We start from the raw sequence: 25240 nt of genomic DNA on the forward strand, positions 1-25240 counted from the left end.
TGGTGGAGCTGGGCAGAGCGAAGGAAAGCTGCAGCCCAGAAAATGAAAGGCCAATTTCTCTCCCAGCGTCAACCATTTTTTCCCCCATTCAACTTTATTTAAAAAAAACAAAATAAATAAAATAAAGCCCATCGTCTCCTTGCCTCTATTTGTTGCTCTTGTCGTGTTGCAGTCTGTGATAATTTCACCACAACTAATCCAACCCACGCTACGAGGTTCCTCTGAGGCACCTAGAGCAGGAGGAGGGGGGAGGACGAGGGGTAAACGAGTAGCATGGTGGGTTGCACCCTCATTACGAAAGCCAAAAAATAAAAAAACATTGGTGGAAAAGTGTGTGCGGTTGCAGACATATGGCAACGAAAGCATAACAATCAGAAATAGGCCTTTTTTCTTTTTTTTTTTTTATTTCACCCACAGTGACTCATCTACTGACCCATTTCACTACTGTGACTGTGAACACTTTTTAATATGTTTTAGTGAAATGATATAAAGAAACAGGTTAAAAATAAGTGTAGCAGCGGCGGAGCAGGTGGAGGAGGGAAGGTGTGAGTCGAAAGGTGACGTGTGGACGCTTAGAGGACGTTTTGAATCTGAGATGCTCCACATACGGGATAAAAAAAACCGACGCACACACGTGCTTAAAGACACGACGCGTCGACATCTGCTCCACAGGTGCTTTCGAATGTCTTAATAACACGAATCTGAAGGTAGTCATAACACCTCTACGCCACCTCCTTTCACCTCTCAATTCCTCTTTCTAGTTTAAAAAGAAACGTGATAAAAACATCCCACAGGCAATCTGTTCTCTTCTTATGAACAATCAACATCTGCCAACCCACAACGAAGATTATCTGTCAAGAGAAAAACCTTCTCTGTCTCGTATCTGAAGCCTCTGAATCCTGAGTGAGGTGAAGCGTTCGAACCCGTGTGATGAGAGGAAGCGTAGCGTCGCACTTCTGTTTTGCAAAAGTGGGAAGCCTTTGTTGCCAAAATAAGGTGAACTCTCCACTCCGTCCACTGCAGCACAGCAGGTCTGATTCTATTTTTCTTTGCACTGCAGAGGTCTGCAAGTCCCAGACTTATGGGTGTTTTTTTTTTTTTGTCAGAGAGAGTTTCAGAGAGGCCAGAAATTTTTTTGCACATATACAGATCAGGCGTAACATTATGACCACCTTCCTAATATTGTGTAGGTCGCCCTTGTGCCTCCAAAACAGCTGTGACTCATCAGAGAGTCACAAGTGGGCGGGGTCTTTGGGTCCTATGGGTTGAGGGGAGGGGCCTCTGTGGATCATACCACTGATTAGGGGTGGGAAAGAATATCGATATAGCAACATATTGCGATATTTTCTTACGATGCAATATCAATTTTGAAAGAAAATGTCATGTTTTGATGTTTTTGTGCCGATAATGAACGACTCCCGCGCCTCCACCACCCTTTTTCTGTCCAAGTGTAATAAATTGAAAACGAATCATTTGGATAACTGTTGTTTTTTGACTCAGTTTGTTCAAAGAATATTGCAATATCTCACAGTATCGTAATATCGCAATAATGTATCGTATCGTGACTCAAGTATCGTGATACGTATCGTATCGTGAAGTCCTACCATAGATACTTTATCAGGCCACGTCAACACCTTGTTCTGCTCCTCATATTTTTTGTTTTTTTTTTGTGAGTTGCTCCTAATCAGGCTGCATTTTGCTGGGTCATTGCTATGGGGAGGTGGTGCATTATCTGGTCTAGGCGGGTTGCGCATAACATTTAAGTGACATCCACACAAATTGCCAGGTCCAAAAAGTTTCCCAGCAGAACATTAAAATTGTCACAAGGCAAGGTTTCATTCGCTTCCCCCGTCGGTGGTCATAATGTTCTGGCTGACTGGTGTTGGAAGGCTGCTGCCGCAGATGATCACGTAACCTAGAAAAGAGCCGTGCTCACGCTCTCTGAATGGCCATGATTAATCACAGCCGTGTCCTTGGGGAGGAAGGCGGCGGTGAAGTTTCTCAGAGGTTTTTGCCACAGTGAGGTCAGAGAATCTGTTGTAGGATGTGATGTGATGTGTGTGTGTGGAAGAGAGTTAATGTGGGAGGGGGGGAGAGCGTCGGGAGTCACCTTGACTGCGAAGCTGCATTTTCCGCTGCGGACGGCCTCCTCGTCCGTCTGCCACTGGTGCGGCCGACTGGACTCGGGCACGTAGACGTCTTTCTTCCGGCGGAAGCTCTGCCGTAGCTTATTCATCGCTGAGCTCCCTGCGAGCGGAGACAGACACTTTAATAATACCAGGGTGAAAACTGGGCTGTCGGCAGAAGAGCACGACTGACTAAAGCAGCTAGAGCAGCACCAAAAAAAAAACAGACCGTGTTATGTAATAAAAAAGTTGCAGTCAATTGTGTATGTCAACAGAGAAATTAGTCCACTTCCTGGGTTTGATAATGGATGAAAAGCTGGGGATTGTGCACGACCACATTACCAGAAAGCCGCTCTCTAGAGCTCCTTTTATTGCCTGTAAATGTTGAATCTTTTAAACACTGACATCAGTGCAGAACCGAGAAAAGCTGTTTTCTCTCTGACTCATCAGCAGGAACAAAGAGTCGGAGTCTGTGCTGCGTGAGGAGTCACGGTAGCACAGATAAAAAGCAGCTTTTCTTTTTGTAAAGGTAACTTTTTACCGGTTGACCATGGAACGACTGCAGTGATAGTTTAGATTTCAAAAGACATCAGCTGTATTTACATGGATGTTTTTTCCTCATTCTGATCAGAGATTAAACATTTATTCAAATTGATCCGTTCTCCTCTCGCTATTTGTCTGATTATTAGTGGAATACGAGAGTCAACGTAAACTCAGCAGCTGTTTCCACCTCGAGAAGTTGAGATTTTCTGTCATGTTTCATTAATATCTAGACCACGTCACTTGAGCTACTGAGGGGAATTTAGTTACATCAATTTTTGTACCTTATCACTCAACTAGAAAACACAGTTTGACAAGACGTGGCTTTTATTTTTGTGGCTTTCGCTTCCAGTTGTTTCTGTCGGTTATTTCAACAGTTATTGCGAACTGATGACGTCTCAGAAATGTGACAATATATCACTTAAAAATAAGTCCAAAGAGGAAAAAAACAAAACAAAACACAAGCAGGTGATTATGACTCAAAGATAGACACAAGTTATTTGGAACAAGGGGAAGAGTCAAACTTTCAACATGGTTTATAAACTTATGATCTTTATACGTTTCCTGTATAATGAGCGACTGTAAGAAACACGCAGGGTCATAAATCCGAAAGAATACGATGAGAAATACAGAAAATCGTAGCTCTAATATTTAAGGACGGTGTTGCTACCGTATCAGGCTGTTAAATATGAATAGATATATCAGATAAGTCAATAACGCCACATGTGGTAGCTTTATATGAACTACGTTACTATCAGCACATTAGTAAATTAGTTCAGAGTCGCTGCTATCAACATTTCAACGTGACAAGAAATGGGCCGAAATTTGGATGTTGTCCAGACTTTTGCCTCGTAGATCCTGGTTTAGCTTCACTAATCTCTTGTTATATCTTATTTGCAGTAACTTTTGGCAAAAGAATAACAAATGTTTGTTTTTTTATGGTCTGTCTGATTGGTACAGTCAAAAACACTGCAGCAAAGCGCTTTGTTTACCGTGCAGAGTCCCTCCAAAATGTCAACTTCCCAATTAATGACATGTTGTGAAAACCTCCTATAAAGTTATAAAACAATGATGCAAATCTGTTTTATTCTGGCTTATTGTCCACTTGTGTTTGCTGCACGAATATTCCTCCTATTAACAGCTTGACGGGTGGAGGAGTGAAAACTAAATTCAGATTTGTAGTATTGACTTTTACAGACGTCTCTGGGTTGAGCTGTTTTGTTTTGCAGGTTCAAAAACTTAAAAAGACATCACAGTTAATTAGGCCGGCGGCGCCACTTGAAACGGTTGCGCGTATGTCCGCTTGGCTCCGAGAGAAGGGGGATTAACCGGCACAAAACGCAGAGACCCAATTAAAAATTCCTGATCCCAACTAGAAGTGAAAGGTGCATCCATCACAGAAAGCTCGGCTCGCGTCTCTGCGGCGACTCGTAAACCGGGGACCAGGAAGTCATCCGGCCGTTTCCACCCTGACTTCTTCTAACACGTGAGCAGAGCAAAACTCCTCCACTCACAAGTTGGACCCGCCAACTTCTGAGCTGCTGAGGATCTGGCGAGATTAAAGGTCTTTTAATCCAGGAGGGCCGAGTGTCCGCTCGCATACGCTCTCAAGAACAAGCAGCAGCAGCAGCAGCACAGCAGCATGCACTCATGATCCTAACGCACACACACACACACACACAGGGCCTGAGCTCTCTGTTTGCATAATGAAACCTGTCCTGTGAGCCGGTAATGGCTGAGAGTAAAAAGTGTGTTTGAGGTGAGGCTCTCTTATCTGCATGTGACAGGCTGCAGCTCTGTGGGGCAGCGGACAATAAATAAAGCTTTCAGCGCTGACCAGGCCACCACAACACACATAAACACATCAAACTTCCCCACCGTCACTCCAGGCTGGACCCCCGGGCGCACCGTGGTCTTCGGCCGGGAATATCTCAAGAGCTTTTCCACATTTACTAGTATATATCTACACACTTAAAAATAAACCCGAGGGCATCTACAAAAGTTAAAAACCTAACCTTCCTTCACGCTGTCTGCAGCATTTCTTAGCCAACAGTAAGACTGAGCCTCAAACGCAGATATACAGAGAGTCTGAAAACTCTATAAAAGACAGAAACAACAACGAGTGAAATACAGGTGCTAAGAAAAATAGAAAAGCACCTGCTTCGCTATAAGAGCCAAAGATAATCCTGAGTGTACGTCTGCGTTTCTTGCACACACACACAGGTTGTAGTCTGCAGAGGAGTGAAGTGTTTGAAAACAAGACGACCGAGCGAGGAGGAGGAGGAAAAAAATATTGCTTCATCCCCCTCTCCAAACACGCTGGTTTATTTAGGTCATATCATGTTTGGGCTCACTGCAGTGCCAGTGACAGGCCGCATGCTTCCAGCCTGCAGAGCGACGAGGAGGAGCAGCGGGGAAACAGCTTTGCCTGCATCCTCGTCGTCCTCGTCGGCGCAACAAATTACAGGATTTGTTTCCACTAAACTATGCATGCGCGACAACGGTGTCACCTTGAACTGGTCTGCTACGCTGTCAGCGGGCGTGAGGCTCGCGCCCCAGCGGAGACGGTTTAAACACAGATGCTTCGGCTGCGCCGTTGTTCTTTTAACGCGTCTTTAAGGAAAGCGGCGGGATGGGTTTTGTGTCATACGGATATATTTTTTTTCATGAGCCCGCCACCAGAATTTGAAGCAGATGTGTTTCGACACTTGCCACAAGTTTACCAACTTCGCGAACCACACATTCTCTGCAAATAACTTCCAGAAGGAGGTTATGTTTTTTTAAAGCTGCGAGGGTCGGAAATTACAGTTGAAATGCGTCGCCCTTTCAGCTGATAAAATCTGGATCGCGTCAGGAAACGATAAAAAAAGACAGAGCAAGAGAAGATGTCTACATCCTAAACAGCCGAGTCACTTAATAAAGAAGAGAAATGTATACGAAGCTAAACATTTCAACCTGCAGTAGCTATTATTATTATTATTTGTTCTTCCAGGTTCTTGTCTTTTGGAACAAACACAAACTGTGAAGGTAAAAAGAAACAAATCCTAAGCCAAGCGTCGAGAAACACGATGCAAATCTTTGTGGGACACGATGGTCGAGTGCACGTCACATGAATCTTCAGCAGCTGAGTTCCTGGTTCAGTTCTTGGCCAGAGACAGGTCTCTGCTACCTGTCACTTCTCTATCTATCACTACTGTCTTATCTAAACAAATCCAATCTTTTTGTAGCTCGGTCTTTGCAGGTTATGTAAAAAGGAAGCTATCTGGCAAACAACAACTTTGCAGAGTCTAAAGTTGAGGTGTTTGGGGAGAAAACCTTTATAACAGCGGTGGCAGACTCTCGGAGAAAACGTGCAGAGAAAAACAGCGTCGCCTTTTTGAAGGTCTCGGAGGCTCAGGTTTGGCCATTAATGCCCCGTAGTTTTTTGTCTCATCTCACAGCGCCTCACCAAACTCCAACCTTCTAAATCATTTAACACACACTGCCAGCTTACAACCCACACACATTCTCTCCTGCTCACTGCAGCGACGAGAAAAAAAAAAAGAAAAGGAGGGAGCGGGAATCTAAGTGAAAGCGCATATATTGGTGTGCGTGGGAAAGAAAGCATACGCTCGCTGGGTTTGTGTATGTATACGGTGAACGCTGGTGCTCGGCCGAGCGTATGAATCTACGGAGTGAGTGTACAACATGTGTAACCCTTTGCAGTGAGTAGCATATTTCAAATAGCGCTGAATTTTTTTAGCAGCGTTTGAAATAAGCTCGATATTATTTTATGCTTTTACACGCCCCTAAACCTGATCCGATGAGCCAAGACAGCAGCATTCAAGTCAGGTGCAGGTAGTTTTACTCCTCTGCAGAGCTCAGAGGCGTCTTCATCAGGGTGACTGATCTGAACTAGATCAGCACAGATCATCCTCCTGCGCGGCTCAACCTTGCTTTCAATGTGGGATTAACCTCAAACTGACACCGGTTTACTCTGATTTAAATGCAGAATGACAGGATTATAAACCCAACCTGAAGTTTTACGTTATTTTGCCAACAGTATTTTGTGGACTGGATTTTATTAACTGCAGCGAGGCCTTTATGAACAGATCCAAGTCCAAGGTTCTGTAGGGTAAATGTTTATTTTATGGCAATTTGAAAAGTCTTACAGCAACATTCTCTGAATTGAAGTCGTAAAGGACGTTCTGTGCCAACGTTTGAACTGTATATGGTCACAGCTCCACCAAATACATGGAGATTCTGTGCAGAATCTGCATCCTCATCAACGTTAATAGTAATTGTATTGTGTGAATGGTGACGGCAGGAAGTGAACGGTAACGAGGACGGAGGTCACGCGTCGTGGGTCAGAGGGAGTGGAGCAGAGACCGAGCAGCGAGTGGGAGCGTTTAACTGCGTTGGTCTGGTGCAGAGAGTGGGAGTTTGTGGGTCATGAGCTGTGCATTCAGGCCCTTTTCGTTTGGCCATGAGCCAGAAGGAGACGTGGAGGTGGAGCAGCGAATTCAGACTGGGAACGCGGAAGAAAAGTGAAATAATTGGAAGGGAAATTTGCAGGACGGTGGGAGGTAGTGGTAAAAAAAAAAAATAACATAGAATCCCTCAGGTTTCTATTGTTTCTGATGGATCAAAAAATAATGGTGTGAAAACAATATGGAGCCGCTTTTAATTGGGTTTTTTATAAAATCTAATCAATGCAACACTCTGTTAAAGAGAAACCTGCAGCTAAGTGATAATAACAACTTCCAATTAAAACCGCAGTTGGGATTTATTGGCATTAAGGCAAAAACAAACAATGAAGACAACTGCAGTGAAACATAAATGGAGTAAAAATGCTTTTTACGTTCTGATAAAATCTCACAGAAGACTGTATTCCACTTAGTAAAATGTGTCGTATCTGGTTTATTCACTAAAGGTACTTATGTTTTTTTTTGTTGGCTAGGGACTTAACTTTGCAGCTGCATAACAAATGTTTGGAAACTCACACCTAGGGACATCCCTGCTGACAAAAGAAGCCAGAAATAGAAGGTATGTAAACGGTACTTTCCATCTATTAATATAACAGGTGCAGTCGTACGACATCGTGGGTTAAAAATCGACGACATATTTTCCTAAGGTCAACGTTTAGACAAATCCAGGTGAAACGGCGTAAATCGTGCGTGTTTCTGACGGTCGTCCATCGAGGATCCGGGTTTTTCTGTGACTGGAACCTTTTTGAATCGAGGTCGCAGGGTGAAAAAGAAAAATATCGAGCATGTGCCGATTGTTTTTTTTTTTTTTTTCCAAAGGTGTGAAAGTCTGCATACAAACACGATGATTTCATTGCCTCAACCCTCGACCCTCCAGCCCACAACAACAACAACAACAACAACAACAACAACAGCATCAATGATGGACTAGAGGCTTATAACAACATCAGTTACTGAGGCTACGTCAAAATATACTGTTGCTTTGCCGCTACAACGAACTAAAAAGGATTGTGGACTTTAATCGGGGCTGTATGTTCGTGCAACGTTGACGCACATGCTCTGCCTCTTCTTTTTTCGAGTTCTGCAGCAGAAACAGCGCCACCCATAGGCCTGGGATATGCACTACAGCCTTGGCACAACCAGACGCGGTTTTGCGATTGATCCACCTTTACAGATAAATTCTCGACACGACGCCAAGAAAAAAACTGACCAAAAAAAGATTGTTTTGAGGCATAAATACTGTCATCCAAGAGCAAGTTTTTAGAGCTTTTATGAGAAGAAACTGAAGCGGGACTGGAGACTAAAAGTCGTGAAGGGAGGTAAAAGCTTCGGTGCAGGAAAAGCAGGATCCGAAACCCTGCTGGAGCTGTCATGGCTCCTACAGTCGGACGCTGTGAGGATCTTTGGCTGCTCTCCTACCAGCACTAATGAGGACAATTACACAAGGAGCGCTTATGCTCTCCCTGTGTCCATGTACACAGAGACGACCGAAGCGGCGGGAGACAAAGATTCTCACATGCAATATCGCCGGGGCGCTCACTCGGCAATTACGGGCGCCCCCACAGTCAACAATGGAGGTGAAGTGTAAAGAGAAAAGAAACAAATAAAAGAGTAAAAAAAAGGACTTTTCTGTCAGTCACTGTGGTGCTGCTGCATGGGAAGGAAGGAAGGAAGGAATGAGGGAGGGAGGGGACGCTGGTGCTGGCTGCAGATGTAACAGTATTTGAATAATCTCTCCAGGAATGGAAAACTGATTAATCCTTGCAGAAGGATCCTAGGGATGAGTACAGCGGTTTGGTTTCAAAGAAGAAGCAGGGAGGGAGGGAGGGAGAGGCTCAAAAAAAAAAAAAAAAAATGGAGGGAGCGTGAGACCCAGAAAAAGAGATCGAGACAAAAAAAAAAAAAAAAAAAAAGGCCCCACTTGTCTGTCTCCTTTCAGGACCTGCCCCGCCGCCGTGCCAGCTGATACTCTTCATCCTGCTTTTGTGGTTCAGGGAATTCCGCGTTATCTGTGTTATAGTTTGGAGAGCAGCAACAATAAGATAGGATGTCCTCCGTCAATAAGGCCCGGGCCGAGAAAAGGAAAACACGGCGGCGGAGCGTATCCACCGAGCCACGGCTCGAGGTGATAGTGCCCCCGTTCTGCTCCCAAACGGCCTTATGAAACTGGGTGGCAAACTGCCGTGGTAATCCAATTTTCCAGTTCCTGGTTTATGCTTATAATATATATATATATATATATATAAAAAACACAGAAGGAGACAATCTGGACGAAAACGTGCAGTGCATCATAAAGAGACGAGAGAGGATCACAAAGTCCAGGACAAACCGTGGGACCAAGGCCAGGACAGTTTGTTTTTGTTGGTAGATTTATAGTAAGGAGCTGAAGGTATTTATAAGCCCGTAACAGCACAATAAAAACATTAAAAAACAATAATTCACAACAGACGTGGGTAACGTTACCGCTCGGGGGGCCTTGCAATTGATTTTAATGACAGCCTGATATCGGCATTTAAAGTTCAAGTACGAGAGAAACGATATGCGACGGGGGCGTCCCGCTGCTCACTCGATTAATGCTAAACCCCTAAATATGACATTCTGGGTCACGTGCAGCCATACAGAAGTAATTACTGTACAGTATTATACAGGGAAGTTTGACCTAAATGAGTCTGATCCTCGTCAAACTCAGGAGCAGCAGGCGGTTCGTGCTAAATAACTATTCTGCTGTGCATGTGTATGTGTGCAGGTTCAATAACGGGTTAAAATCCCTGTAATGTATTTTTTATTCATGAGTCACTCAGGAACAGAAACACAGAAGTAAACGGAACTTATTTGACAGACAAAAAAAACGTGCACCAACCTTGAAAATATATGCAATTATACTAAAGCCACGTCCAATAGAAGGCAAATTCCTTCAGTGCCACTTCACAATCAGTTTGTCTTCATGTTTATGTGGAACTGCAATCGCCTTTTTTTGCAAGTGCACAAGCATTTGAACCCTTTTCACACAATGTTAAAATGGTGTAATCTGGAAAAACAGGTTTGGTGCCGCTGTGACCGAGAATAAAAGACAGACCTGCTGCGACAACAGTGGAGTTGTTTCTGCTAGTTAAAGTGTATAACTAGAAGAAAAAAAAGGGGAGAAAACGGACAAATCACGGACGCGCTGCTTTTAAGCCAAGTCAACAAGTGTTAACTCATCACCATCTGCTCTGACTCAGCACACTTCCCTCACGCTTTCATGATCTCTACACTTTACGCTGGAACGGCCTCCACAACTGTCAGTGTGTCTTTGTCAGGTACAAGATGTGTCTGAACGATGGTCCAACAAACACAACCTGATAAAAAAAAAGAAATATTTAAAAAAAAAAGACACGTGCAAATAAACGCAAAAGTATTAACAGCGGACTGTAGCGTCTTAGCCTGCAGTTAAACTTGTTCTTTGCAGCACAGAACAAACAGCAGCCAAATATAGTCAGCATTATTATTCTGATAGCAAACTAAACATGTCAACAGGAAAATGTGTCTGTAATACTGAGAGTATTATTAGAGTGAAGCGGCTGCCAGACGGAGAGCGAATGATTGGGCCGCGGTACAAATGGGTGGTGCTGCACGGAGGAAGGAAACGGTGGGAATAGGAGTCCTGGCTACTGTTTGCTCTGCTCGCTGACTCCCCGTCGGCCGCTGAATCATTACAAAGTCCTCCAATCTGTTCCCTGCCCCCCCAGCGAGACGCGATGACCCCCCGTTTCCTGAGTGCACATGACTGACTGGGGTTACGGTCGAGGCGGAGGAATAAAGTAGGAGCCTGCGCAGGGGCTGTTAAGTGGCTCCTCTCTCCAGTAAACTCTAATGTGTGCACATCAATCCTTGAATATCTGGCGTTTTTTTTTTTTGTGTGAGTGCTCTCGCATGTGTTTGTGTATCTAGGAGCGGTCAGGCGCGGCATTAAGGAAGGCCTGGGCCGCCGGCGGCAGGTCGACCGGCCAAAACGCGGCGGAGCCACACATCACTTTGGGCAACAGCTGAGGCCACATTTAAAAACAGCCAGGGCAGATCCCTGGCACTGACCCGGGGGGTGGCAAATCACTGTCACCGGATCATCTGGCCTCGGGCATACCCGAGCGGTGATTCACAGGCCGAATCGATAGTCACGGTCCGGCTGCAACACGGGCCATCGAGGGGGCATCCTCAAGATTTATACTCCTTGCATTTGCCCCAAAAACACCATTTGGGAATTGTTTTTTTTTTCCTCAGACTCTCCCGCCAGTGGACACGCTGCGCCAAACGGAGTGACGTTTCAATTAAACGAATGGCGCTGTAAAAGCGGGGTAGTCATGCCACGAAGTAGCGCGGCTGAGTGAAAGCGCTAGGGCTGCTAGGAGGGGGTTTGATGTAGTGGTCTAAGTGCCCCAGCTCCATCAATCCCGGCCCCTCTTTAGAGCAAGCTGCTGCTGAGGACACACAAAAAGAGGGCACCGACTCATGTGGCATCCATGGGAAGACGTCTTTACAAACGAGCGTGCGTCCACATCCTGACCGGCGACAGAAAGAATTTCCTTTTTGTTCAATTAAGAATAATCACTATTCGTCCGTCTTTTGTGCAAACTGTGGGACAGAAGCTTGACCTCCTCGCGGGCAATCACTCACAGCTAACTACAACACATTGTCCCCGGCTGTGGAAGTGAACTCTTCTGGGAAACTTTGAGTAAACCTCCGAGCCAAAAAGCTACTCATGGAAACCGTGTTTACTTTTTCCCCTTGACATCACTTGCATGACACACTACAGCGGCAGCAGCAGCAGCGGCGGCGGTGGCGGCGGCGGCGGTGCAGAAAGCACACACACAAGCAGAAACAGATACACACAAACGCACGAAAAAAAACACGGATTTAAAAGTGAAACAGACGACCACAACTTCTCAAAGCCCCACAGACAAAAAAAATAAAAAAAAAGACCCTATTATTAAGCTTTGGTGGTCTTGAGAGTCCCATTAGGAGAGTTTCAGAGTGGAAACCAGGCCAAATTGTGCGCTGCGGGTATCCTTCCTTGCGTGAGCGCTGAAGAAACACAGCCAACGTTACACATTCACCAGGTGGTTAATACATGATCTATTAATCCTACTTATCGATGACTCACAACAGAAAACGTAAGCAGTCTCCGAGGCGAAATGCTGAACTAAGATGTAGTTTATATCTCCAGGGCTTCGACGACACCCATAAATAATATTAAACTAAACTAATAGCTCACCGTTTCTGGATTAGTACTTGTTTTTTAACTTGGTTCCAGCTGAACCAGGAGTAGGTGGGGACGAGCACAATCAACCACAGAAAATGTGACGCTAGGCAGCTGTTAAAAGGAGGATTTAACCAGAAGAAGAATAGTTTGTACCGGGTCACGTCAAGTGCGACACGGACGGGACCGTTTCTGTCAAGCTAAACAGGGCAGTTAGCAGGGAGGGTCATAAAAACAAACCGACTCTTTCCTGCTGAGCTGCTTATTCAGAAGAGAGAAATAAAATACCAAAAACTGAGTAACATGTATGAGGCCGACACATTTGGGCTTCTGGCAATCGCAAGTCAAACCTCTCACGTTCAGCTCTTCCTGTCGCTGTCGGGGCCAGTGACAGTTCATGGTTGGGTTTCTGAAACGCAGTCATTACTGCTGACACACGCGGGTACGACCGAAAATAAATAAATAAATAAATAAATAATAAAAGAAATAGTGCTTTCACTTTAACCGCCGACTCCGACTGCGGTTTAATTCACAGGGAAGTGATCGCGCGCTTTAATAGCACAAAGAAAAGCAATTACTGTAAGAAAAAAAAAAAAAGGGTCTCATAAAGAAGAAGGCTGCGTTAAAACCTTTAGGCAGATCACTTTAAGTGCAACAGCTTCATTAAATAAAACCGACGGAAAAGAAAAAACGGAAGCTCAGTTCACATCCTTTTTTTTTTTTTTTTATTATTATTTTACTCGCGATCGCATGAGAAGTTTGTCTCCGGGTCAAACAGTGCAAAGTCTTCTCTGTTACCAGTGTTTGTTTAATGGAGAGATGTCAGAGGTATTATCCTCCTCACAGACCTCTCACCCTCCTTGTTTACTTTGGTTAAGGTGACCCAGAGGACACGTCTGCGCGTGACGTCACGGTGAAGGGGAAGTCTCCGTGGACGTGGCCCGTCAAAAAGTGACAGATGAGCGCGGAGATTAGCAGCATTAGTTTGAATCAACAGTGTCTAAACTGTAAAATTAAATAAAAAACAAAGGGGGGGAAGAGCTGTTGTGTGATTGACTGAACCAACAGATTTGAAAAGCAGCAGATATTTTACAGGGTCCTGCATCACCAATAAACAACTGGGAAACCAGGCACCGTGTTGTTTTTCGCATTCAGTGTCAGGTAATATTAATGTATGTTTACGTTTCTGATGAAGTCATACCTTAAGTTACTTCTGAAGTTAGGTTTTGGACACGTTTGTCCATGTTGTTGTTGTTGTTTCGGCGTAGTTACGGCCCGACAGTAACTATTTCGGTTCCCAGAATAAACAGAACAGCTCATCATCTCCTTTTAACGTCGGGTTGTTTGGCTGCATCTGTCATTACTGAAGTGAAGTAAAACTGAAACTGAGGCTAATCCACTTCTCCAGATAAGGAGGTACTCCAGCACCTAGCTGTTGGAGGTGCGTTGCGTAACGTACCAAAGGTCATACTGTACTATTAGTATAGTATTTCCCCCCCGTGTTGATTTCAGGTCCATATAAATATCAAGATAACTGATTTCTGGCCACATGTCAATGTTTGTGGACCAACTGTAATTTGGTAGTTCGTAAAGATCATTGTCAAGTCCAACGGTCCTTAATTTGATCTGATAATCCACGTTTTCCTGCTCTCGCTGTATTTACAGATACACATTGCCACGTTTTTGCCTCTCGGCCAAATGAGCACAGACGCTCCTTATTGATAGGATGCAGCGACTCTTATTTGATCATAAATTCAAGAGACGTAAGTTAATTCAGTCATCAGAGAAATACTACAAAGAGGGGAAAACTACACAGTGATCAGAGCCAATTAACACGCTCCCCAAATGAGCTCCGCAGTTAGTCCAGGAGGAATTAAGCTGCACAGGAATGATCGCACTACTCCACGAGCGGCGGCGACGCACTCAAGGAAAGTTGCTCGTTAGAACGAGCGTCCGTGCATCCTGCCAGAAGCTGCTTGTGACTAACATTACTGGCTGTTTTTGTCACCGTTACTATCTCGGTAAACAGTGATCACGAAGCCAAGAGAGACATTTATCTGCCACGCAGTATGCAAATCAGACCAGAAGGATGCAAAAAACGAGAGAGTAAACAAAATGAGGATTAAGAACACAACAACAAAACCACCGACGGGAGCCGTAAATAACATCGACCATCTTGTTGTCACGACGAACTCGTCGCGATGACACTTATTAATGTTTCCCGTGTCCATTCTCTGATGAGTCACGACTGTTTTGGAGGCTTACGCAATATGAGGGAGGTGGTCACAATGCTGTGGCTGATCGGTGTGTGTCAACGTCTTGTCCTTAAAGATCATTCATGCTGTCTGGTGCATGAGCGAGGGTAAACGCCTCACAGCGGGGGACGCTGTCAGTCTGGGAGCTCACGGAGCGATGATGAAGGCCCGTCACTCTCCGCCGTCTTTCGCTTCCTCGTCCAATCATCGTCAAGCGACGGCTGCAGGGGGGGAAACCGATTCTTTCCGGGGCTTTCAAAACTGCACCCGCTGGCGTCTGACATTCGCACACCCACGCCCACACTTTTGACACTTATATTGATGTATTGCAAACACTCGCACTGAGAGCATGTGTCGCTTAGAGATGCGTTCAGACACAGGAAGGACTGAGAGGGCAGCGCAGGCGAGAGAAACGCTCGCCCGGTTCGCTGGGTGAACTATGCAAAGCAAAACGCATCCTGATATAACAGCCCTGCACTAAATCTTCTTAGAAAGGTTCTGGTGTTCAGCAGTTCTCTAACGTAACTAAGGGAGCTCTCAGTTTAACTATGTTTTTGTATTTTGGAGGCTGTGGTTTGTCGTCCTACTGAACTGCACCACATTTTTAGTCAGCGGGTTAGGCCAAATTACAGAAGCGCTTTTGTGTTTAATAAAATCCAGTTTAACAGCACCACAAACTACACTCAGCATCAGAGTTGAATTACCACCTTTCTGAAGCCGTTTCAACATGAACTGTGGGATTTAGTGCAGGGCTGCTATAGAGTGTACCTAATGTTTTGTCGGTGTCAGGTGTTGCTAATGCTATTTCCCCAGTCATTCCAATTATAATCCAATTCAATTCAATATCAATTTATTGAGAGATACTTAAGCTTTGAAACAATAATACAAAAAAACTAAAACTAATCCAGAGTTCTGTAGCATTTCCACAATATTTCCCTTCTCGTTGGCGCGTAGATACTTGCAAATCTTGCAAATCAAAATCAATCTGAATCAGAAAATCCATTTTTTTCGCTTTGATATGCACAGACACGCAGCAGGACCGAGAGGGCAAGCGACAGGGTTACATGCAGAGGCGTACAAAAGAGATAAAAGTGTGAGGAGAATTTTGTTTAAATGAGGAAAAATGAATTGGAGAAGGACAACGGGAGAGGAAGGCAACGGTTTTCATGGGAAAAAATATAGAAAAATCAATGACACAGAGTACTGCCCGAGTCAATGCGGTGTCAATAATACAGCTGTTTATCCAACAGTGCCGTTGGTCAGTGGCACTCACAGCCTGTGTGTGTGTGCGTTCGTGTCGGTAGCAGTATTTGTCGAGCAGCGGGAGCGATGAGAGGATGGAGTGGAACAGGAACTTCCTGCTGAGCGAACAGACATGTAATCGCTGTGCTGCCCCTATGACCAGGCCAAGACACACAACAAACACACACACATAAAGTCCTGTATGCACACACACACACACACACACGCAGCGTGCAAAAGTCATTTTCTGTTCACCTCGCCTGCCCTCCAGGTCGGGTGAAGGGAGCTTAAAACGTGCAAAAAATTGCTGCACGTTAGCCATTCGAGCCTGTAAACTACCTTCGATTAACTCGCGGGGAGGAAGGAGACGGACTTAATCAGTTAAAGGATTCCACGTGATGAGAGGAAGGTCCTGCTGACGTCAGGAAGGCGACCAAACAGGTCTTGTGAGCGCGAATGTAAATGCAGTTGTAGTATTCGGTGCAGCTGTGGAGCCGCTCGCCGGTGTCAGGAATTCCTCACACGTACCTGAGCACGAACTCTTCGGTTTCGCGTCTGGGCTATTTGTCAAGTTCAGGACGACCGCTGAATACCAAATTACACAACTGATTAAAGCCAAACTGAAACCACTCCCTGGCTATTTACTCAGCAGATTTATAGTGCGGCTCAGACGGGCGTCGAAGCAAATAATGTATATCTTAGAAAATGACTGAGGGGTTTCTGTAATCCTGTAGCCACCCGACGTATGCCTTACGTTTTAGGACTATACTGTGTTGCTTAGCAATGATGTGTGAAGTCTGGCTTGATGGCTTGAATTGTGTTAGCTGTGTGGCTAAATTAGATTAGCGAACAGAGCGCAGCCTCTGGAAGGAAGGTTTCAGTCTTCGGGCGGATGTGAGGCTGGACTATGAACTCTAGGAATGTCAGTAGGAATCAGATTATATTATGACAAGCTTCACTCCAAAACACTGGGATTCTGACTTTGCGGAGACTAATGTTTATGTAAGCACCGGGGTTTCTAAAAATAAGGCAAGAGATTTGTTCAGTGGTATATGATTCAGCCATCTACTTCCAAAAAGGAGTCCAGAGGAGAGGAGTGTAATATGATTTCAGCGCGTCCGTTCACACAAACCAGGATGAAGACATTTTACGTTTGAGGATCTGGGCTCAGTGAGCAAGTACGCTCGGCGGGTGTGTTTTCATTCCACCTAAAAAGGTAAAGCGAGGTGATGTCATTTGAACACCACGCCTTGAAACGGAGGCAAACTTATCAGTGAAATCACTTGGACCAAATACCCGGATGACACATGACTGAGGTGTAGGTGTCGCTGAAGGAAAGCTCTGCCAATTCACACGCCTGCTGGACAATAACGCTGCTCCCGGGCTTTTTAACTTGTGAGTTTTCCACTAAGGAAGCTGGGTGCCACCTCTCCTTATTATAACAGATTTAACACGAAGGATAAGGCGAAGAAGGAAAAGACAGATCAGTCTTGTCATTTCGTACGTTCTCAACAGACGTCGAGCTTTTCCTTCCTCGTCCGGAGCCAGGGGTTCTGGGCAGAGACGAACAGAAAAAGTAGGCAACGGCTGCAGAGCATCAGAGAATGGAAAATTACCAGGGCTCCACAATCATCTGGCCACCTTTTGATCAGACGGAGCCCAGGCACCAATTACCGCGGGATAATCGGCCGGCCCCTCGGAGGCCTGACGAGCTGCAGGCTCTGTGGGCACAACGGGTCAGTGACCAGGAGGCAAAGGCCTGGTCAACAAGGCTCGCAGAAGCAAAAGCTGGTGGTGGCCCTCGATGAAAATGCTGCACGAAGGCGGCCAAACAGCCCATCAGCACAGCGAGGCCATTGTTCCCCTGCTGTCGACTCAGCACAGTGGCGCTCTCACAAGCCAGACGTCGACAGAGGAATGGTGCAACGTAGTGTACAAACCTTCCCACTGCACAATCACTAAGGTTTTTTTTTCCACAGCTTTTTTCTTTTCCCCACCGTTTCGGGCAAATGACACACATGCGACATGCGTGGAAAACAAATGCGCACACGCGTGCTGCTCGGGCACCTGCCCCTGTTAAGTCCGCGGTCCGAAAAAAAACGCTGCAGTGCTCGAGGCGGCGCCGAACACACGCTGTGATGCAACGCACAGGAAACACGTTCCTCGCCGGCCTCCTCCCCGCACAGCTGATAACCCTTTTCCTACACGGGAAAAAGTCCAACCTACCTGCCCCTGACTTACCTCGTGCTATCGGGGAGGAATGTGGACTGACAATTAAATTAAACTGTGGCTGCTTCCTCGCTTTTTTTTTTTTTTTCTCCCCTCTCCAGCATTTTCCAGTTGAATGCAAATTCAGAAACAAAAACTTAGTCTCTCTACTTGAGGCTGAAACGTGAAATTCAACTCGTTAATAATTGATGTCTTTCTTGCGCTGGGAACGTTCGTTATCGATCGGGCTAAGCTACGGCGTCGGCTGCTATGCTCTTCCTCTCGCCGTTGTCAACAACAACAACAACAACAACAACTCCTGCAGTGCTGAAATGAGAAAATAACTCAATTGCACTATCAGGCTCCTCATCACAGAATCTTTTGCCTACTCATACCACCGCAGTTATCTAACAGAAATACAGTGGCCAGGGGACTTTGGATCAGACACGCTGCAGTTACACAACGAGCAGTGCGGGTAAAAGTAAACCCATATGGGCTGGTAGGAGCTTCCCAGCAAACCACGAGTGAGAGGAAGAGTCTGTTCTCGAAAGCAGCACGGTCTGAAGAGGCAAGACGCGGTAAAGCTCGGGGGCAGAGAGCTTGTTTATCAGGACATAAGCAAGAGAATGTGACAGGCCGGTAACGCTGTCACACTTTTTCTGCTGATCTAAAACACATCTTTCGGTCTCATTTGACATGTTCATGTCTTACTTTGCTGAACAGATTCCTCTGCAAAAACCTTTGTCTGCATTCAGTAAAATGAAGCCAAACCAGCTTTTTTAACACTAGCAACTATGTGAAGAATACTCATTAATAAAATAGCAATATTTTCTGCCATATTTATGATTTATGTTTGACACATTGGCATCACAGTGTATATAACAGATACATTTCACAGAAAGAACATTGCATGTGTGTGCAGCACACAAACAAATAAGCCACCTACATCTGTATAATAATAGAACATCTGAAATCTGTCCTCTTTTTTTTTTTTGTTTGTTTTTCATGAGCATATTTCTTCTGCCTTTGTGACACGTAGGACTAAAAACTCTGAACATTTCCGTGGGGTCACACTGTTCTGATCACTGCATCATCCAGCATCCACTGTGGTGGTTACCAGGAAACCGGTGCCACGGCAACGTAGATACGCGGGCAGCAGGCGGGGCCGGCAAAGGCCGCGACCGCACCACATGATTAGACACAACTCCGCCGAAAAGCCGCCTGCAGACGGCCGCGACGTGTGAGGGAACAGCGTCGCCGCCACCCGTGCTACACGCAGGGAGTCATTTGATATAAATACAGACGCGCACACGCAGGCGACACTTAGATTTTTCTGAGAGAAGTGGTCATTACAACAACCACAATCTGAGTTCACAGGAGTGCGTGCGCAGGAACCGAGAAACAGTCGCCTGAGAAGAGGCGACTGTTTCAAAAGCCCAGTGCCAAAACGTGATTTTGTGTCATCAACGTAAAAAAGTCTTTAGTCTTTACTACAAATGCAGCTGAAGATGAAACCGTGCACACGTGTGCATCGTTCCGTAATTAATGTTTTCTAAAAGGCGTTTAAATTTCTCAGCCAGGCGCAAACTACCACTGTAATTAGCAGCTAAATTGATTGCAGAATAAAATCTGATGGCCCGTCGGTGACTTTTAGGTCATTCCTATTGTTTTGTCTTATAAATAGATGCCTCTTTGTTAAGCGACGAGAACCCTGAGCCAAAGGGTTAGCGCTGGTAGCTGGTGCAAACTTCCCACCCTATGAGACGCAGCACCGTCATTCCATCCCGCTTCACTGATAATTAAAGACGAGATCAGAGGCCTGAATAAAGCATGAGCTGTTCCAGCCCAGGAGGCTCAGGTATCACACTATATTGAGGCCCAGAAAGAGACAAAAGGAGTCCCTGAGCCCCATACCATATCCAGGGAGGAGTGATACAGACGCAAACCTGTAAGGCAACTCCCTGCGTACAGTGACGCCCGCCCGCCCCCCCCCACCCACCACCATCACCAACCCCCTCGGCTTTAATCCACGGTTAAAACAGCCAGGGCAAAAAAAACGAGGAGCTCAATGCCCCTTGGACCTAATTAAGAGCTAAAGATATTGTCCCAAATGGGGACATTCAAAGAACTGCGCTCAAAGCAGTGAAACACCTCGTAACACACAACCTCACACTGTTGTTTTTTTTCCATTTCTTAAACGAGCGCTGACAAAGCTGAAGATGGCTACAAAGAAACTGCCTACAGATACAAATGCTGCGTAGTTTGTACGTAACATAGCGAAGAGCAGTCATTTCCTATAGAAATTGAAATATTTGCCATATGTGTTCACACCTGGAATTAAATGCATCTTATTTTATCCGGACACAAGTGGACTTTCACTACACAATCTATGTAAACAACTATATAATTTCCATTTCCAAAGATCGTTTTCATCCCTTGGAATAGAGTGATGCACTTTCCGCACCTGATCTGACAAAAACAGAAAGAACAAATAATGAAAAAAATTAATAATGCATCAGGGGCTATCAACCCCCAATCGACCAAGGTGTTTGATGGATTTGTACAATATCTCCTTGGACCATTGCAGCTTATGCCATTTGAGTAACTACTTGCACCCATGCAGAGGTTTTTATTAGTATTTTTAAAGGTGGCCACTTAATATGGTTTGAATGACCAGATCTTAATGCATCCCCAGTGAGTTTTGTTTTTACACTGTCCACTTGCAATCAGATCAGCCAAGACACATTTGGAAAACCAGGAGTAAACAGGAAAAAAAGGAAACAAATATTCCCACATGACCGTTTTCTTGTGGGGGAAAAAAAAAAAAAGTCATAATCAACTCCAATATCTGTTTACCAACAACCCTGCTTACCAACAAACACATGGGGAGTTCAGATCAACCCTGCGGTTCGACGGAGCCTATTTTTGGCTACTTATATTGAAACGGGGTCAGCTGCACATTTGAGATCCCGGTTCTAAAACCTCCCCTCTGGTTGAATCCTCTCAGAGCGACTCTGCTGGATCCCGTCCCAATCTGCTAAGAATATGGAGCCGCATGCAGAGAGCGGACGGTGGACTTTCAGTGCAGGGAAGTAGAGTCACCGAACGTCACGTGGACTCGGATGCCCGTGACGCTTACGTGAACTCTGGATCTCTGAGGGGACCATGAGAAGGATTTCGGCAATCTCCTTCGAGAGGCGTCCGTTTTATGGATCATTTTCTCTGTCTTGAGTCTTGAGTTTACTTTGGTGCATTTCGTTCATCTTGAGTCACACTGTCCACTTAGGGCTTGTAACTTAAATCTCCATCAGCCTTTCTTTTTAGTGCTTTCATCCTCAAAGGACACAGTTTTGCGGGTCAAAACAAATCCCGCTTTAGCGCCTGATGATTTGTGACACTGATGCAATCAAAGACTCACGTCTAATGAATAAATATTTCTTCACTAAAAGACAATTGGATTAAAAGCACATCCCGTGTCCCATATCGACGCTCTCACATTACGACAGACTGAATAAGTAACACGTGGGAGTCATGGACTATTGATGACAACACCTTAACCGGCACCAGAAAGTAATGATTAACGCGGCAGGTGAGTTGGATAAGATACATTGCCCTGGTCTGAGGATGAAAACAAAGAGGCGTATCTCTGCTTTCTGTCATTTCTCATTGATTCTGACTCAAAGCTGAGCTGACGCTGATTTCGCCATAAGCAATAAGAAACTCGGGGCAACCTCTCTGCTATCAGGGGACAAAAGTGAAGCATCCTGATTGCGTCGTCATCGCACAGTCAGTTTATCTACCTGCGTTGCATCACTGCTCGCCGTTCAAGCATGCAGCCTCACTGCTGAGAAAGGGCCTCTGGTTTCGGAGAAAAACGCTGAGAGCGACGCTGGTTTTCTCCCACAGAGTGAATCACAAAGCCTCGGACAGATACTGGCTCTTGCATTCTCCTCCTCTCCCAAACAGCTGACAGACTTGAACAGTGGGTTCGGTGGCAGGAAGCCAACGTAGCCTCCCTCACTCCGAGAGATGAGCTAAGCCGTGAGTTAGCGAACAAAAAAAAAAAAGGGAAAAAACTCTGCAGTCGTTTATTTAATTTCCAGAAGCCAAATCGCTTTATGAATTAATAGAAAGTCCTTATGCTATTACAGCAAACAAGGGGCGACATTATAGTTCATAACAAAATAATCTGCAGCTGTAGATCATGAGTGACCGCTTAAAATTTGCAGGGGCACGAGCAATGTCAATGTGTCAGTTGCTTTTTTTGTGTTACTCAAAATAAAAATATCAAAATTTATGGTTATTCAACTATAAACTATCACATCCTTGAGGTGGGCTCCGCTAATGAGGAACAGAAACATGATAGGCCGGGGCCAGAGGGAGTCACGCTGCAAATGAAGTGGTAATAAATGGACGTTAGGATTTAAGACTTAACACTTTATTGATGATTCCAGAAAGCTACCGGCTACATCTCACCTTGTATTAAATCTCAAGTCCCAGCCCTCATCACCACCAAACCACCATCCACAAAGCAGTAATGACTTATGGCCTGTAATGAGCTAATCCAAATGGGGTTTACCATCCAATAAACAGGATGCTGATGGTGCATGATCTCAGTTATCTATCATGTGGCAGGTAATCTGACCACTGATGTTTATCTGAATGGAAATGTCCTGCTCTGAGGTTGCTCCGAGCAAACTCTCTAGTAGAAAAAGGAAACATATATAACATAGAAGATCATCAATGGGCACATTTCTGCCACTTTACACAAGTCTTTGGACTGTGAGTCACTCGTTTCTATCTCCAGGGCGACTAACCTGTCTGATGACTGAGCTCAATTGAGACGTCTTTCTTGAAACTTGCCAAGAAAACTTGAACCTTCAGCCTTTAAAAATTGCCACAGGCTGTGAAGGATATATATGGTGACATATAATTAAAAAGACACGATTTTTAGCACGAGTTGTGCTGATTGATTCTGCTGAGTAACGTTCAGGTCTTAAAGTTATCCAGGTAACCAGAGTATCGGTAGCTACTTAACTAGCTATTTCTAGCTTAGCTAATTCGCTCGGGGGAGGGAAGAGGCAGGTATTCTCAAATATGTGTGGGAGTAAGCGGAAGGTCTCACGGCTAACACTTTGCTCGTTTTTATCTATCCGCTCGGGCAGTGGGAGCTAAACGGTAAGTGGGAGCTAACGTAGCCGCATCCGAAAAGCTAGCGCTGGTGCTGCTTTAGCCTGCCGAGCTAACGAGCTCCTTACCGCACCACAAACTTAACGCGCGTTTGTATTTATCCTTATTATTGTTTTCAACCAACCTGTGATCACCGCTGCGATCCAGAAGATGCCCCCTTGTCACGTTCCGTGCCGTCACCTGTGTCCCACGAACCGTGCCAACACAAAAAAAAAAAAAAAAAAAAAAAAAAAAAAAAAATATTCAAATCCCAGAGAGAGAGAGAGAGTGAAGAGCAGCTCTGAGTCCACCGCCGCTGAATGACGCTCCGGCGAGCCGCAGCCAAACTTCCTCCTTAGCAACGGACCGCCTCCCAGGCCCCGCCCCGTTGGTAGGAGGCGATCGATCGCCGTGATCGATAATCGATGGAGCGACCTGGATCACAGAGAGAGGAGCTCCTGTGCTTAAAGCCCAGGTATCAAACAAAACATGCCTTTATAATAATAACAATAACAACAACAACAACAACAATAATAATAATAATAATAATAATAATGATGATGATGATGATAATAATAATAATAAAAAAAATAACAAATAAAAAAATAATAATAATAATACATTTACAAAACATAGTGGCATCTTCTCAATGACATTTTGTTATGAACAGGTGCATATAATAGAGTAAAACAGGAGGAGAGGAGAAAAAACATGAAGATAAATCGTATTTCTTAATCAGATCAGTTTCATTGCATGTTTAGTCTTCACTACTGTTTTAAGAACTTCAGTGAAGGAGAGAAATTTGTCATGAAACACATATAATTAACCATCATGTACGTAAATTATTTTAATCACATTCTTTGTTTTCTGAGACAAAACCTTAAATAACGTCCTTTTCCAGAAAGGGTCAAACACATATTTTCCTTAAGCCTCTTGTCCGATGACTGCTGGGATAGACTGAAGCCCTCCTGTTACCCTCTATCTAATCTAATCTAATCTAAACATAAACATTTTCACAATGCTCTTCTTTGCACGAAAACTAAAGGAAACATTTGGAGTTGCCATTATTTATAGGTCAGTACACTACAGTGTTCCAGCCCCCTTGAGATCAAATCAGGCTGTATGTGTCCCCCCCCCCGAACTAAAATGAGTTTGACACCCCTGGTGTAAAGTATTCAGCAAGAGTTGTCACTGCAGCTGCTCCTCCTCTGTTTTCTCTTTGATAAAGTCCAGCATTCAAATCAAACCTTTATTTATCAGCTGGTCCATAGGTCAAACAAGGCCGAGGAACAGTACAGTACATTATAATAATAAGGAGAAGATTTATAGAAGAATTATATTTTATATTGAAGTGAATGAATGGGTAGATAGAGAAAAAGTACGTGTATATGAAAAGATACACAAAAATATATGCATACACATTATTATACTGTGTTTTTACTGTAGAGTCAGCTGGTAGGGTCCTAAATATTATTATTATTATTAGTAGTAGTAGTAATATTACAATGAATGAGTGAGTATGATTTAAAATTTAAATATATACATACAACTATTGTACTGTGGCCAGCTGATAGGGTCCTAAACATTATTATTATTATAATTATAATGAGCTAAAGTACAAATTCTTTAATGCTATATTTATAAATCCTCTATTAATTCTCTTGTTAATGTGTAATTCTTTACTGAGTATATATCCACGACCCTTGAGGTGGAGCTGATTGTGAATTAAACAGCATGTAGCAGCTATGAAACGACTCTAAAGTATAAGTATTATCCTGTAACAGGACTAATGTGGAGGTGATCGGGAGCATTTAACGAGCGTCGTGTTCTCTCTGTCTGACTGATATGCAAACTCCTTCCTGCCAGAGAGCGGCCTGCTCCCGTGTAACAACAGTCTTTTGCCTATTTTGCTGCATGTGGCCGTGTTATTCTCACTCTTTCCTTTCACATTCACCGTCCAGAGCTGCTCCCAGGTTCGACCTCCCTCCCCGTCCTCTCCCC

General features: G+C 44.6%; 1 protein-coding gene across 4 annotated transcripts in view; it reads right to left on the reverse strand.

The window, feature by feature from the left end:
• Window positions 1-23670, reverse strand: part of numb (NUMB endocytic adaptor protein) — a 41864-nt gene extending 18194 nt beyond the window's left edge. The window contains exons 1-2 of one of the 4 annotated variants that reach the window (XM_047610880.1): window positions 23385-23670; window positions 2111-2247 (exon numbers count right to left, since the gene is read on the reverse strand). In XM_047610880.1, coding sequence (XP_047466836.1) covers window positions 2111-2236 — 126 coding nt within the window. In that variant the 5' untranslated portion in view covers window positions 2237-2247; window positions 23385-23670. The remainder of the gene's footprint in view (window positions 1-2110; window positions 2248-23384) is intronic. The other 3 variants (XM_047610878.1, XM_047610881.1, XM_047610879.1) reach the window with 3 other exon arrangements.
• Window positions 23671-25240: the final 1570 nt, after the last annotated feature.

Source organism: Mugil cephalus, chromosome 17, assembly GCF_022458985.1.
Source record: "Mugil cephalus isolate CIBA_MC_2020 chromosome 17, CIBA_Mcephalus_1.1, whole genome shotgun sequence".
Lineage (NCBI taxonomy): Eukaryota > Metazoa > Chordata > Actinopteri > Mugiliformes > Mugilidae > Mugil > Mugil cephalus.